The sequence below is a fragment of the Rhinatrema bivittatum genome, chromosome 8, assembly GCF_901001135.1.
Source record: "Rhinatrema bivittatum chromosome 8, aRhiBiv1.1, whole genome shotgun sequence".
Taxonomy (NCBI): Eukaryota; Metazoa; Chordata; class Amphibia; order Gymnophiona; family Rhinatrematidae; genus Rhinatrema; species Rhinatrema bivittatum.
In genome coordinates, this window is record NC_042622.1 from 109,739,660 (window position 1) to 109,756,931 (window position 17,272).

The 17,272-nt window shown below is 42.1% G+C and overlaps 1 protein-coding gene across 3 annotated transcripts in view; it reads left to right on the forward strand.

Annotated features, from left to right (window-relative positions):
- Positions 1-17,272, forward strand: part of MAPKAP1 (MAPK associated protein 1) — a 441,680-nt gene that overhangs the window by 328,369 nt on the left and 96,039 nt on the right. For all 3 annotated transcript variants that reach the window (XM_029611492.1, XM_029611493.1, XM_029611495.1), the window contains one exon: positions 15,428-15,535. In XM_029611492.1, the coding sequence (XP_029467352.1) occupies positions 15,428-15,535 (108 nt within the window). The remainder of the gene's footprint in view (positions 1-15,427; positions 15,536-17,272) is intronic.

Sequence of the window (17,272 nt, forward strand, 5' to 3'; positions counted from 1 at the left end):
ACCCCAGCTGCTAAGGGTCAAGTTGATCAAGTTAGGGAAACGTTAAATTGCTTGCTCCATCAGAGGGCCTCCAAATCTCTTAAGTATTATCAGTATCAACTCTATAAATATAGGAATCGGGCTAGCAAGCTCTTAGCCCATTTGGTGCGCCCTCGCGATCAGAAGACAGCTATAGTGGGCATTAAGAATCGAACCGGGGTCCATCAGATCACCCAGGCGGCTATATCCGCCAGGTTCCTTGAATATTACCAGCAACCTTATGAGACAAAATATAGAGATCCGGTTGCTACAGAGGCCCTGTTTCAGTCTATTATCTGGCCTCGCCTAACCCCTGATCAGATCGGGGCCTTTAACATGCCTATCACGGAGCAGGAGATTTACGCAGTGATACAAAAACTTAAGCTGGGAAGGCAGCGGGCCAAGATGGTTTGGGGTCCAAGTTCTATAAGATCTTGAAATTCCTCCTGCTCAAACCTCTTCAGACATTTTATAATGATTTGATTGACTCGAATACCCTTTCGGCGGCCTTGAACCATTCGGTTATAGTTGTGCTGCCAAAGCTGGGTAGACTCCTATCGACCTATTTCCTTACTTAATGTTGATATCAAGTTGTTGGCTGCTATCTTGGCCGCGCGACTTAGTGTCATTCTCCCCTCCTTAGTTCATAGTGACCAGACGTGATTTGTCCGGGGCCGGCAAGGGGTACGTAATGTACGCCGCTTAATTGCCTCCCTTAACTATTCTGCTAGAGTGAATGCGATGATTTTGAGTTTAGATGCCGAGAAGGCCTTTGACTCATTGTCGTGGGACTTCCTCTTGTGGGCATTGTGGCGGTATGGGCTGGGCGGGGAGTTTCTACAGTGGATGGAGATTCTTTACAGTAATCCCAGTGCCAGTATTTTGATTAATGGGGAAACGACCCCCCCTTTTGACTTGCATTGTGGAGTTCGCCAGGGCTGTCCACTCTCCCCACTGCTTTTCGTGCTGGCCTTGGAGTCCTTAGCTATTCGGTTACGGGAAGACCCCCAGATTTGGGGGATGCGGGTGTGCCCCCAGTCATTATGGACTGCACTGTTTGCGGATGATGTGTTACTTTTTGTGGGTAAACCTCGCATCAGTATTCCGGTGATAATTGATCTTTTCACACAATTTCAAGAGGTGGCAGGTCTGAGGATTAATTTTGGCAAATCTGAAGCATTGGCTTTGGATCCCCAGCTGCAAAATACTTGCATAGGCTCCTTTCCCTTTAAATGGGCACTGGATAAACTAAAATACTTGGGGATTTGGGTACCTAGGGATCTACGGCGATTGTATGAGCTCAATGTTATTAGCATATTGGAGAAGATAGGGGCTCAGCTGGAGGCGTGGGGCCCCCTACCCCTTTCCCTTTTTGGCAGATGCGCTCTTATTAAAATGATCATAGCTCCTAAGATTCTTTATGTTCTCCATATGGTTCCATGTTGGCTCTGGGAGGGTGATCTCAAGCGCCTGTCTACTGCCTTACAAAAGTTTTTGTGGAAGGGGAAACGGGCTCGTCTCTGCTATACGACCATGACACGTGCTCGGGAGAAAGGAGAGTATGGCCTGCCGGACTTTCGCCTTTATAACGCCGCATGTCAAATGAGGTTTGTGGGAGAATGGATTACGGGGGAGTATAAATATTGTGTGCCTGAGCTGATGAGTGGGATGGCTACCCCTTGGTCTCCCCTAAACCTTATACAAGCAAGTGTGAATGAACGCCGTAAGCTAGACTACCCCAGGGTATTGATGGCACCTTGTATATCCGCTTGACGGTGGCTCCACTGACAGGGGGGTATGGTGGGGCTCCTCTCCCTGTTGGTGCCTTTAACAGGGAATATAAGCTTTGTACCGGTAGGAACTGTGGAGCACTGTTTCATCTGTGGGCAGGTAAAGGGGCTATATATGCCTTTCACTTTTATAATCATGTTAACTATGTATTGCTAGATTATGTAACTCTAGTTAAAAATTATCATCTGCCAACCAACCAATTCTTTGCGTACTTGCAAACACGCCACTATTTGTCATCTTTCAAATGGACCCCTGAGCGGGTGGGGCTGGAATCGGCCTTTGCCACTCAAGTTTTTGACACAGCTAATCTTGACAACACTGTGACTGGATGGGCTACACTTGGACGGACGATGCAAAAAGATAGTCACTTGGAATTTTTGGCCACAAAATGGACTACTACTCTCGGTGAGTCGATCACAGTCCCGCAGTTCTCCCGGTATTTTGAAGCAATGCAGCAGCAAATCCCTGATATTGGGCTCCGGGAAGAACAATTTAAAATCCTACATAGTATCTACTGCGATGATGTTTGTCAGTTTAAGATGGGAAGCGTGGATTCTCCCCTGTGCATCAAGTGTGAGCGAGATGAGGGCACGTTGGTACACTGGCTGTATCAATGTCGGACTCTGCAACCCTTTTGGTCCACTGTGTTCAATGTCATTTTCCAATGTACGGGCGCGCCGCTTCCCTCCTCCGGGAAGTTTTTTTTGTCCAGCCCACAAGCCTGCTCTACGGATCCAGATCGGTCTAAAGACAAATTTAGTAGGCTGGCAGTATTGCTGGCATGCCGTACTGTCTTATCGGTATGGGTGGATCCGCATACATCTCCCTCTACGACGGCATGGTATCAACGTATGGTGTCCCTTCTACAAATGGAGCGCCTGGACTTTCTAAAAGGACATTGGAAGCCTGACAAACTGTAAGGTGCTTGTTGGACTATCTGTGTTTCGCTATTGCCAGCCAGTGTTCAATTGGGGCTTCAGGAGAGTGGATATACTTCTGACTGGATAGATTCTCAGGTCTCTGGGGGTGGGGGGGGGGGTTGGAAGGGGGGTTGCACGGGGTCCAGGGAAGGTTTGTTGGTGAGAATGTGGTATGAATGTAGGTTGTATGGTTGGGTGCTAGGTTCAGTAGGGTTGGGTTGGAACTGTTTAACTGGTAAAAAAAGAAATGGGATGGAGATACTACAGCTGTCATGCAGCATATATTTTGATGTCATGGTTTGACTTTACACTGTTCTATGGTTATTTATTGTTGTTCTCTGATGCCTTCTATTTTTTTTGGGCCCATGGCGGCCTGGTGGTGTTTCCTTGCCAATAAAAACTATTTTGACAAAAAAAAAAAAAAAACCTGTTCTTTTTTTAGCATCATTAGGAAAACTACCATTTGGGCTGGGCTGGGCCAGGCCAGAGCCAATCCTGTTCATGCAGCATCAGCAGGTTGGTTCCCACTGAGCCAGACTAGGACCAGCCTCATTCTTGCTTTATCAATGGAGGAGTTCCCATAGGGCCAAGTTGAATCTAGAACTGAAACTGAAGCCAGTCCTGCTCATGTAGAGTCAATATTTCTTTTATTTATTTATAAAAAATGTATTCTATTCTATTAATTCAAATATTTTGTCCTAGGCAGATTAAAAGTAAACAACATACAATCCAATGATGAAAAACATAAGACAGAGAACATCATAAAACAATCTCAAAGCAAACCAAGAATATATAAAATCAACAAGTCCATGAAATCAGTAGATAAGATATGTTGGCTCCAGTCACAGCAACAATTATTTCTTTTTCTTTATTTTTCAACTTCGGCCCTGATTGACATTGTGGAAAATGTAGTTCAAAAGACTGCATTTCACCTGCTGTAGATGATCTTCTAACTATAACTCCTTATATTCTCAAATTATCCAAGTGCCATTAAGTTGAAATTTGTTGAGCCATTACGAACCAGTTACTGTCATGCTTCTAGAAGGTAGCCCATGGACTGCTGTCGGGTTGGTGCAGCCTAGTTCATGTGAGCATGGACTAGGCCTTGATAGATGGCAACTGACGTGTTGCAAGCTGCAGTCAAGACGGGCAGGGTCCAGGCAGAGGTGAAAAGCAGGCTAAGGTTAGGGGTGGCAAAGTTCAGGCTGAGACAAGGAGGCAAGCTGAGGTCAGAGCAAGCAGCAAAACAAAGCAATGTCAAAAGGCCTGGCCAGGCTCAGCAACAAGAAGTCAATCCACAGGCGAAGCAGGAACCAGTACAGGTCGTTAGGTGCAGTGCAAAGCAGGTAAACGGCAAGGACTGGTACAGAGACAGGAACAGGTAAACAGGCTAGTAGGAACAGGAGTCAGAAGAGGAAGCAACAACAACACCATAGCAGAAGGACCTATTGCTGAGGTGCTGGCTAGGTGTATTGAGCTTTCTTATATTCAAGGCAGTGATGATGTCATCAGACAGCACCATAGGAAGTCATTGGATTGTGGTCTGCTTCCTAGTCAGAGTCACTAGATACCGCATGTTACAGAAGCTGTGTCAGAGGAGTCTGCAGCCAAGAGAGAGATGCTGAGGAGGTATGGAGCAATACAGTTATGTTAGTGTGGCTCATATCGTAGCAACATGATACTTTAGAACAGTACCCTAAAAAATTGCTGCTTATATTTTTAAAAAACCTATGTCTAAAAAAAGGGAAACACAGCACTACACACACAGCTAGATTTCTGTGAAACACAGCTAGCAAAATACAATATTACTGATATTCGTATAAATTCATAGTTCTCTTTTAAATAAATCTTGAAAAATACAAACATTCATTTATCCTTTTTGTCCTAGAAAGACCAATAATTGCCCCAAATCCTAGCATATAGCATGAATTCATGATTAAGAGCATGTCAGCTTCTCAAGCAAGGCAATATCGTGAATCTGTTTGTACCACAGTTCCATAGTGGAGGTTGATTTCCACATAGTTGCTATAACAAACGTGTCCACGTGAATCAGATGATCAACCAGGATGGTGTACACCTCAGTATCCCAGGGGTGGCAGAGTTCAGGCGTTGGCACACGCATGTTATAAAATACGTTTCCCGCGTGCACATGCACACCCGATTTTAAAATCTGCTCACGCATGTGCAGGCAGGTTTCATCTCTCACGCGCAAGGGGGGGGGGGGGTATTTTGCAAAAATAAGTGAGGTGACGCAGGTAGGCCTTCCCTAGTTCCCTCTCAGTCCACTCCAATTCAGGAATGGACTGGGAGGAAACTTCCCTATACCCCTACCTAACCTTCCTACCTCTTCCCCTCTCCTCTCCTACCCCTAACCCCTACCCATCTACCCTATTTTTTTGTTTTTTAACTTACCTGCTACTTTGGAGCAGAAGTAAGTTATCTGTGCCGGCATGCGCTTCTCCGGGACAGGAACTAATGTCCGCTGTCCCGGCCAGTCCCTGCCCGGCCCACCCCTTTTGGCTGGCCCAGCATTTCTGCGCATATCGGGAGATACATGCGTGGCTGGGCCCTTTCAAAAATGCATTTGGTGCACTCAGGGCCCGGCCACGTGCATATTCCCTGGTATTTGCACCCGTGTTTTAAAATTTGCACAATTGTGTATTACCCCTTTTGCATCAATGACTGCTTGCAGTTTTTTGTGATAGTTGTGAATGAGGTCTCTCTTTTCTCATGTAGTAAAGCTGCCAATTCCTCTTGGCAAAAAGCCTCCAGATCCTGCAAATTCTTTTGTTGCCTAGCATGAACTGCATGTTTGAGTTCTCCCCAAAGTGGCTCAATGATGTTGAGGTCAGGAGTCTGTGATGGCCACTCCAGAACCTTCACTTCCTTCTGATCAAGTCACTGAAGGGTCAAATTGGCCTTATGTTTTGGATCATTGTCATATTGGAAAGTCCAAGTGTGCCCCATATGCAGCTTAATGGCTGATGAATGCAAATTGTCCTCCAATATTTTCTGATACGATGCTGCATTAATCCTGCCATCAATTTTGACTAAATTCCCTGTGCCACCTCCATGCTTCACAGTAGGAATGGTGTGCTTCTCTTCATAGGCTTTGTTGACTCCTCTCCAACATATCATTTATATTTCTGACCATAAAGTTCAATTTTGGTCTGATCACTCCAAATTATTTTGTTCCAGAACTTTAAAGGCTTCTCTAGATGTTGTTTGGCGTATTGTAAGCGGGTTGTTTTGAGGCAGTGGTGCAGCAATGGCTTTTTTCCTGGCAACTCTACCATGCATCCCATTTTTGTTCAAGTATCTCCTTATTGTACATGCTGAAACATCGACACCACTTTGTTTCAGTAGAATTTGCTTGTGGGTTTTTCTTTGCATTCTGACAAATTTTCCTGCAGTTGTGTCTGAAATCTTTTTTGGTCTACCTGACTGAAGCTTGGTATTAACTGAACCCATAATTTTCCACTTCTTGATCAGAGTTTGAACAGTACTGATTGGCATTTTCAAATCTTTGGATATCTTTTTATATCCTTTTCTTGATTTATAAAGTTGAACTACTTTTGCTTGCAAATCCTTTGACAGTTCTTTTGCTTTCCCCATGCTTCAGTAACCACCAAAATCAATGCAGTCTTGAATGAAATGCTCAAGGGTTTCTCAAGAGCTAAGAAATTCATTGACTATTTATTCACAGACACTAATTACAATCAAACAAGGCACAAGTATGGATACCTACCCTTCACTGCCCTCTCAACCTGTGTGTGTGTCAACTTGCGTATATATTATCAGCCCAGACATTCAAAGTTATACAAACTTTTGAATAGGACCATTTTTTAAATTTCCTTTATTGCAATGGTTTGTTTAATGGTGGTTCTATTTTGCGATGCATAATAGTTTAATTTGAAACTCTTTAAAAATAACAGACATGTTTTGTCTGATCACTCATGATTCTTAAAATGCTACACATCTTACAATTCTGCCAGGGATATGTAAACTTATGAGCACAATTGTATGTGCAAAGATTGGCATATTCTGAATGGATTTTCTGGGAATGTAAATGTATAGATAGTTGCCTCAGGATTACAAAACTCCACACACATTAAAAAAAAAAAAAAGAGAAAACTATTTTAGTAGTTGAACTGGGAAATTCTCTTCAGGTGCCCAAAGCAGTATTTTGTAGCTACTAGACCATTAAGCTACATGATCTTTCTACAATAAATACATCACTTGTACATCTAAAATGAATTTTCCATTTCCTGCAGTAGAGCTGATTCTGTGCTTCACAGAATCATCCTTATTGCCCTCTCTCTCCCTCCCTCCCTCCCTCCCCAGTAGAAGCGAAAGAGCTTTAGATTTGTAATGTTCTTGGAACTTTACTTTAAAAGGGTAGATGTTGCCTGAAGACTTGTTTACATTCTTCTTTTAAAGCTCCTTTTACATGCTATAGAATCATTTCATTGCAGAGGCTGTTACAATAGAAATTGCCTCAAAGCAGCTTTTCTGTTTGTGGAGGAACAGATAGCTGCTGGCTTCCTACTGTTTTACATTGTCACTGAACTGTGCATTTACTTACAACCAAAATGAATTATACCAGTATGTACGTTTATATACATATCCCCACAAACATGAATATATGCTTTTTATTGTGTGTATATATGTATATACATATACAATTATTTTCATTTCTGCAGCCCTAAAGTATTTCTTTACTACTTTTCACAGTCCCAACATATTTCTTCTTTTGGAAACAATTTTTATTATAAAATCTTTCTGACTGTGAATAGGACCATTGGTGAGGTGCAGTTTTTGGAATTCTGTGCAAATTTTTCTAGTTTTCTGTTTGTTTTTATTTCTGGAATTCACATATTTATTCTTTTGTTGAAATTTTTTGTAGTGTGCTTTAGCTTTCAGTTATTCATCTCGTCTGACCCTAAATAGCCAACTGTGAAGATCCACTGCCTCAGTCAAGGCAGAGTGCAGCCATTCCAACCCTAAATAAAACATGTTCCATAAAAAATCTGCAATTGATGGACCTAATTAAATATCCTTACTTTTTAAGAATTTCTGCAGTTTCCCTATGTCCTTTTATAGGTCATTTTTGTTTGGTTCCAAGGATAGTGGTATAGAAATGAAATTTCCATACATTTATTGACTGATTGTGATAAGAACATAAGAAATTGTCATACTGGGTCAGACCAAGGGTCCATCAAGCCCAGCATCCTTTTTCCAACAGTGGCCAATCCAGGCTGCAAGTACCCAAAACTAAGTTTATCCCACGTTAGTGATGCTAGTAATAGCAGTGGCTATTTTCTGAGTCAACTTGATTAATAGCAGGTAATGGACTTCTCCTCCAAGAACTTATCCAAACCTTTTTTAAACCCAGCTACACTAACTGCACTAACTACATCCCCTGACAGCAAATTCCAGAGTTTAGTTGTGCGTTGAGTGAAAAAGAATTTTCTCCAATTAGTTTTAAATGTGCTACATGCTAACTTCATGGAGTGCCCCCTAGTCCTTCTATTGTCCGAAAGAGTAAATAACCGATTCACATTTACCTGTTCTAGACCTCTCATGATTTTAAAGACCTCTATCATATCCCCCCTCATTCGTCTCTTCTCCAAGCTGAACAGTCCTAACCACTTTAGTCTTCCCTCATAGGGGAGCTGTTCCATCCCCTTTATCATTTTGGTTGCCCTTCTCTGTACTTTCTCCATCGCATCTATATCTTTCTTGAGATGCGGCGACCAGCATTGTACACAGTACTCAAGGTGTGATCTCACCATGGAGCGCTACAGAGGCATTTTGACAGCCTCTGTTTTATTCACCATTCCCTTCCTAATAATTCCTAACATTCTGTTTGTTTTTTTTGACTGCCACAGCATACTGAGCCGATGATTTCAAAGTATTATCCACTATGACACCTAGATCTCTTTCCTGGATGGTAGCTCCTAATATGGAACCTAACATCGTGTAACTACAGCATGGGTCATTTTTCCCTATATTCATTCCCTTGCACTTATCCACATTAAATTTCATCTGCCATTTGGATGCCCAATTTTCCAGTCTCGCAAGGTCCTCCTGCAATTTATCACAATCAGCTTGTGATTTAGCTACTCTGAACAATTTTGTATCATATGCAAATTTGATTACCTCACTCATCGTATTCCTTTCCAGATCATTTATAAATATATTGAAAAGCACAAGTCCTAGTACAGATACTTGAGGCACTCCACTGTATATCCTTTTCCACTGAGAAAATTGCCCATTTAATCCTACTTTCTGTTTCCTGTCTTTTAACCAGTTTGTAATCCACAAAAGGACATTGCCACCTATCCCATGACTTTTTACTTTTCTTAGAAGCCTCTCATGAGAAACTTTGTCAAATGCCTTCTGAAAATCCAAATACACTACATCCACCGGTTCACCTATATCTACACAAGCCGTTAAGCCCGTTAAAACGGGCTACATCCCTCTGTCTCTCACCTCCCCCTCTTTCTCTCTCCCCTCACTCTTCACCACCCCCTCCCTCACCCACTCCTCCCCACCCTCCCTCTCCTATCACTCAGTCCCTCCCTCCCACTCAGTCTCACTCACTCCCTCCCCCCTCTCTCCCTCCCTCTCACTCACTCAGTCCCACTCACTCTCACTCAGTCCCCACTCCCTCCGTCCTCTCCCTCAGTCCCACTCCCTCCCTCCCTCTCTCTCCCTCAGTCCCACTCCCTCCCTCAGTCCCTCCCCCTCACTCAATCCCTCCCTCCCACTCAGTCACTCCCTCCCCCCTCCCTCTCACTCACTCCCCCCTCCCTCTCACTCACTCAGTCCCACTCACTCTCCCTCAGTCCCACTCCCTCCCTCTCTCTCCCAGTCCCACTCCCTCCCTCAGTCCCCCCTCTCCCTCTCACTCAGTCCCACTCCCTCACTCAATCCCTCCCTCCCACTCAGTCCCTCCCTCCCACTCAGTCACTCCCTCCCACTCTCTCTCTCCGTCCCTCCCTCCCACTCAGTCCGTCCCTCCCTCTCTCTCTCTTCTCCCTCCCTCGCTACCGCCGTCGCCGCCCGCTGCCGGTACTGCCGCCGCCCGCTGCTGCCACTGGACGCCGCCATTTTTTTTTCTTTCTGAAGCTGCCTCAGAGCGACGTGCTCGCCCGCACATGCGCGGTAGAGCTGGTCTCTACTGCGCATTTGCGGGCCGTCGGTCACAGGCCATTTATAAGGTAGATGTTTATTATCCCCTTCAAAAAAGTGAAGCCGATTTGTAAGGCAAGGCTTGCCTTGGGTAAAGCCATGCTGACTTTGTTCCATTAAACCATGACTTTCTATATGTTCTGTGATTTTGATCTTTAGAACAATTTACACTATTTTTCCTGGCACTGAAGTCAAGTTAACTGGTCTGTAGTTTCCAGGATCGCCCCTGGAGCCCATTTTAAATATTGGGGTTACATTAGCCACCCTCCAGTCTTCAGGTACAATGGATGATTTTAATGATAGGTTACAAATTTTAACTAATAGATCTGAAATTTCATTTTTTAGTTCTTTCAGAACCCTGGGGTGTATACCATCCAGTCCCGATGATTTACTACTCTTCAGTTTGTCAGTCAGGCCTACCACATCTTCTAGGTTCACCGTGATTTGGTTCAGTTCACCTGAATCATTACCCATGAAAACCTTCTGTAAATACCGAAGCAAAGAAATCGTTTAATCTTTCCCCATATGTGGAAGAGAGAGAAAGAGGAACTACTGGAGACACAGTGTTAATCCAAGGAGAAAGAAAAAGGAATAAAGTTTGATCAGTTAAAAGCAGCAGGGAGAGACAGGCCAGTAAGCTCAAGAATTGAGTCCTTGAGTAGATTTCAGGGACAGGAAGAAATCTAGTTCCAGCTCCATTCTTGCAGAAGCCTAGAAAGCTCGAATGCAGGTAGGAGGAACAGGAAAGCATGTAATATTAATATGACTCCAGAAATGCTGGCAGGCTCGGTAATTCCAAAGGTATCCAGAGAAAGATCCACCCTGTTCAGGGACAAAATTCACCCTTACTTAGGGAAGTGGACCTCCAGTTTGGGATTTGAAGGGGTGATGAGGCTACATGCTTATCCTCATTTGGGAAGGCACGGAGTTCCAAATGGATGTTTTACTAGACTTTAGTTAGAGCTATTTGTTGACTTTATGTGCAGTTGTTACCCTTGATTGTATTTTGTGGCTCTCAACCTGGAAAGGAATCCAATGTGAGATATGGGCCTTTCATAAGAGCAGCTGGGAACCTATACAAGTGGCCAGCACTTCGTCTTACCATTGTTTTGTAGTACTAGATCAAAATGTTCCTACCTTCATTTTTTTTATACTGTAAATGTACATAGAATGAATTTAGCAGCTTTTTTATTTTTTAATTTTTTATTATATCCATTTTACATTGGAATCCAAGAAAGCATCAATTTTTTACACACAAGTTCACAAAAAAGCAAACAATTTACAATATCAATCATTGCTAAAGTCTTCTACATTTGGGAGGATACTCTCAACCTAAGGTAACTAAAAATTACTTTCAAAGAAAGATAGATATGGCATATATATCAATGAATAGGACATAAACTAATTTATGATTGCATTATCAAGGACCTATTGCACTTCCTCCACTGTTGAAGGGGATGATACATTAATATCAGAATATTTATCTTTCAGGAAATTTTCTAATTGCTCAGGCACCATAAATATATACGTATTATCTCTATACTTAATAACACATTTACAATTATACTTCAATATAAACATTGCCCCCAAATTTAATACTCGGGGTCTCAATTGTAAGAATTGTTTTCTCCTGATTTGTGTGGACCTGGCAAGATCTGGAAATGCAGACATTTTTAATCCCATAAAGGACTCATCACGAGTGCGAAGAACCTTATGCAAAATCCACTCTCTGTTTCTATAAGAAAAACAACTATCAGAGTGGCAGGACGAACCTGCTCCTTCTGTGAGGACTCTAATATATTTGTTAGATCCATTTCAGGTTCGGTGTAGTGGGTACTAAGATCTGAAATCCCTTATTATTAGGATCTATTCTTTTCTTGTAAGATCGGATATAATAAATCCTCGAAAGTGATGGAAAGGTCTGCTGGGGTAACTTCAATATTTGAACCAGATATTTTGTCCACATATGGGGTGTAATTAAGGGGTCCCTTGGAAAATTTATAAATCTTAAATTTTTCCCCCTTACTTGGTTCTCTAATTGTTCCATACAATTTGTCAAACATTGATTTTCCTTAATTAGTTTCCCCTGAACTTCCAAAGATCTTTATAATTTTTCATCTAACCCTGATACTTTATTTGTATTCCCTAAGGCTTCTCTCTCCATTTTTTCCATTCTATCATCCATCCCCTTAGCATACACTGCAAAATTATTAAACTGGAGACATAGATTATCATTAACATTTTGAACAGTTTCCCATAATACATCAAGTGTTACCACTTCAGGTTTTAATAAATCTTTCTCCTTAGGAATAACAGTAAAATCCAGTTTTCACTTCCCTTCCAAACAGTGGGCTAACTGTGCAGTCCTTGGCATCTCCTACTCCGCCTGTCTCCAGGACAGCCCGTAGATCTTCTCTGGCTTCCCCCTTGGGGGATGACTCCAACAATGAAAGATTATAATTCTCAGCTGGGTTTGCAGGAGATCTCCGATCGATCGGGGACAGAGTTGTTTGCAGCTCTTGAAGGGAGCCGGTTTCCACTTCATCCCGGTCTCCCTGCAGCGAGCTCATTCCTGATCCTTGCCATGTCCCATGTAAATTCATTGGGCAGATAAATTACACTGGAGAGGAGATAGAAGCAGTGAAAACTTCCCGCTCCTTAGCCCTCCGTTTCCTAGCCGAATGAGGCATTATACTAAGAGGAATTTCTGACCTTGACCACACGGCTTCATGCAGTTCACTGATTATCCACCAATTTAAACCCCCCCCCCCCCCCAACAATGGAGGCTTCGAAAGATCAGGAGAGACAGTCAAACTTACAAATTACCAAGGGGATAGAAATTAAGGCACAGTACCGTATTGAAGAAAAAGTTGAAACAAAGCCTCATGCCCCTTTGGAGCACGCGGTTTTGGCGACACGCTGGCGTTGGCTGCACGCCACAGAGGGGCCGGTTTTCAGGCCCCCTCAAACGTCCTTCTCTGATGACATCAGGCACAGGAAAAGCCCAGTTGTAACCCCGTTGGGGCCGGTAACTCCACCATACCCCCGGAATGGCCACTGGGTCAGCTCTCTCGCTCCTTCTCTTCTCCACCTCAAAGGGACGCCACAAGAGGGCCGGTTTTAAGGCCCCTCAGATGTCCTCCTCTGATGATGTCAGGCACAGGAAAAGCCCAGCTGTAACCCCGTCGGGGCCGGTAACTCCACCACACCCCAGGAATGGCAGCTGGGTCAGCTCTCTCGCTCCTTCTCTTCTCCACCTCCAATTTAGCAGCTTTTTTAGCCCTAAAAAAATCATACTATTTCAGTGGATTTGAAAACTCAGGTGCAGCATATATGCTGTGGATGAATCTAACAGTATTCCAGTAAAAGATAGGAGCTGGCTCAGTAGCAGTGCTTTGCACTGCATTGTGGAAGACCTAAGTTCGATTCCAGGCTTAAGTGTTCAACTCCTCAGGTTGACTGGGGCTGGGCATGCAATGAAGGCTGAATTTACAGCCCCCACTAGGATGTCCAATTCATTGATTAATGGTGATATCTAGTAGCTAGTTATATACAGGGTTCTGGAAAGAGCCTTGATGCACTCTCCCCGGCTGAGGCACATTGCTCCACTGACTGGGCTAAGTGAGTTGGGATTGGATATAAAATCAAGGAATAATTCCCAGAATTTTGCAAATGAAGGGTCATAATACTGTAGCCCATTATATTCCAGTTCTGATTTATTTATTTATTTAACATTTTTATATACTGCAGTTCATGTAGCAAAGTTACATATCACTTCAATTTACATTAGAACATTAAACAAGCATGTGAGAATGTGATTACATTGAACAAGGGAGAAAAACTTGGATCAAAAACGGAACTGGGGAAATAAAGTACTAATGAATAAATAAAGGTAATACAATTCTTTAGTAGGAAGACTAACCTGGAAAAGGGTCTAGGTGCATACTGGGATAATTAAAATTACTGTATATGGAGCATATATTTGGAATGGTTGAAAGTAGAGTTGGAAAGCTAAACTGATATATAAACTGAGGGAATCTGATAGAATAGCTTGTAGGATAGTAAGGTGAGGTGGAGGGAAATTATTGGCCTAAATTAAAAGATTGTTCTAGCTGATTGAGCTAGAGATTCCAAAAGAGAATCCAAAAGCTAGAGATTCCAAAATCTAGCTGATTGAGCTAGAGATTCCAAAAGAGTAGGAAGAAACAACCAAGCCAAAAAAAATCCAATGAAAATGCAAAACAAATCTATTAATCTTGAGAAAATCATCATTAAAGCTCAGTATCCAACATAAAGGAACAGGGTTTTCCATTGTATGAAAGCTAGTTTGAACATAGATATTTTGGTTGGGACAGATGCACCATAGTGGAATACTAGCAAAAAAGTGTTTGCAGGCTATTCTTTGTTCTTACAGATGACCACAGAATACAGTTGGTGCCCAATGAACTAATAGTTATATGTATAGTAGTTTTGGGAGTCCCATCATTATACTAAGAATGTTTGTTTTATATATCTATCTATATATAATATATGGTCTTCAAGCTGAATTCTAAAATAGAGCTTTATTTTATAAACATATGAAGACATTTCTTTGTTGGGTGTTTTTTTTTAGAGAGAGCACTTGTAATATGTATAACTTGCAATAACGTAAATATTTGAAATTGCTTTCTGTGTCTTAGAAGAAATGAACAGTAATTCAAAATAACTAAGGAGTTGAAAAATTCATCTTAAGAAATCAGGATTTTTTCCTCAACAATAAATGTTGTTTTTCTGTTTCACTGGAAACAGCCCTTGAGGTTTTCTATCTGTCTTTCACGGTTTATTAGGTCTGTGCTACACCCGCTCAAAAGAGGCAAAATTGTGGTGTTGGAGGAGTATTATGACAAGCCAAGTGGCCTTCTGAATACTCCTCCACCACGAAGACCCCTTCAGATCTCTTCTGTTAAATAAACAGGTTTGGAAAATATATGGTCCCGTGTCATATGGCTTTTATATTACATTCCCCAATATAAGACTATTTTCAGTAGTTGTTTTGGTTTGATTGAAGCTGTCCGGGTGCTTTTGACTTGCTTCTTATAGCTTAATTGTTGCTTAAATAAAAGATTGTAACCTGAACCCATATGTTGTGCTATAATATGTACCACAATGTGGGTTCAGTGCAAAATCCTTTACCATATGAATAATTGTGGGTGGGGTCAATAACCATTAAACAAACATTTTATTTTAGAGCTGTAAATATTGCTTTGATGTTTGACTGTAATAATATGTTTGTGTGCTTAATATACACACAGATTGGAAAAGATCATTTATGGTAAAGGTTCAATTATCAGAATCGAAGACTGAATTATGCACTTTTATGCTAGGAGCTGCCTTAGGGAAAGAGACTTGATATTTCTCCTTTCAGTCCTTAGATTTGCTGCATCTTTCTGTTCCTTTACAATTAACAATTTTAATGTAATTTTAATCTTATTATTTTGATTTGGGGTTTTTTTTTATTTCAGGTCCTCAGTATCGCCTGGAAAAGCAGAGTCAACCCAATGTCCCTGTAGAATTAGAATGTACCTTGGAGAGCCAAAGCACTTTGGAATTTTGCCTTGTTCGGGAGAACAGTATGTTTGCTATTTTCATTTCTGCTCTTATAAATTGCTCACGTTTACACAAGTCATATATTCTGCAGCTAACGCCAGGTTGGCCAGGAAAGTGAATTTTGAAAAGAATTTGTTTCCAAAGGCAGCTTTCATCTGCCTGCCAAAAGTGTAATGCAAAGTACAATGATTGATTTTATACATTTGGTAAATAGTGGAATATTCTGCATCCTGTTGATCATTTTATGACTAACCATTTGCTTTAAGGTTCTGATCACCCTGAAAAGGCTGCAGCTAACCTTGTTTAATGGACAAAGTGGTTGTTTTACTATTTTCCCAGAATAATTTTTCATGCTATCCTTCTTTTATACACAGGCAAGGTTAATGGGATGTTGTGGCTGAGGACACCCAATGTGAGGAGTGGGGGAGAAGAGAGGAGGGAATTTACATTTTTGTAAAATGATAACACACAATGGGCCAGACTTTGGGGTGCACGGGTACTGGATTCAAAAAAGGACCTGTGGTCTGTGGCCCTTGGGCAGAGACTGTCGCTGAGATGACGGAGCTAAGTGGAATGTGTGTGTGTATCTTGAGGGAGGGCAGTGGCGGGGAGTTAATAGCTAATAGTTAAAATATATTTTGAGATTCCCCCCTCCCCCCCCCTTTTTTTTTTTGTTCATATTCTTGTGGAGATGTTGGTGTTCACATTTTTTCAAACATTTCTTTTAGTGAACCAGTCCCACCCCGCCTTCACCATAAGTTAGGGTGACCTTCATCAGGTCCCCATTCATGTATTGCACGGATGTTTGCATTGTAATTCTACCCAGATGAAAACAAGGAGTGTGGCCTTTTATACCAAAACAATTGCTGGAAAAATTGAAATGTAAAATGTTAGACGAAAAGGGATTTTGGAAAACAACCAAAAGAGGAAGCAATAAATATTGACAAACAGGCAGCTTGATATTTTGAGTTAGTACTGCTGTTACGAGACTAGAAATTTATTTTTTTTTATCGGTTATTGGAATCAGAGCAGAGTAGCATCTGATAATTTGAGCTTAGTCTCAGTTGGAGACAGTATGGTCATATTAGGGATCTAAGATTCAAAATTCTTCCCCCAAACTGTTGATCATTTATTTGGCATAACCAACCCAATTATAATTGGTCAATAATACACACTGGTCTTGTAGGCTAAAGATTTTATGCTGCTATTTTGCACATTACTTTTTGCTTTACTTGCATTATATACATCGGAAAAAATATTGTCAGGGCCCCTGAGCTTCCATAGCCACAGGAAGGGCTACAGAATTTAACCTTTCCTATGAAAATTGTCAGTCTGTGAGAAATTGCCACAGGAGGCTGAAGCCAATCCAGACTGGGAGAGGCAGAGGATGTTTTGAAGCATGTGTAGAGCTGCCTCCCCTGCTGATTGCACCCTTTTTGCTCTGATCAGGTTCTAGGAAGATAAGGAAAACAACAGCACCTTGAGTCTTGTCCTCTTCCTCTTCTTTCTGGGGCCCAGCCTGTGCTTTGAACATATGGTTGTATGGTGTCCAGCGCAGTTCAAAGCAGCAGAGGAGGAGGAGGACGCGGCCGAGATGTTGCCACGCTCTTCTGCCGTCCACTCAGCATAACAGTGAGAAGGTAGATGGAGTGGTAATGTGAAACAGAGCCGGGGGGGTGGTGGTGAGAACCAAATCCTTTTGGCTTGGGGTTATTTGAATAGAGTAGTTGGGGAGATGGGGGTTGTGTGAAAAAGGGCCT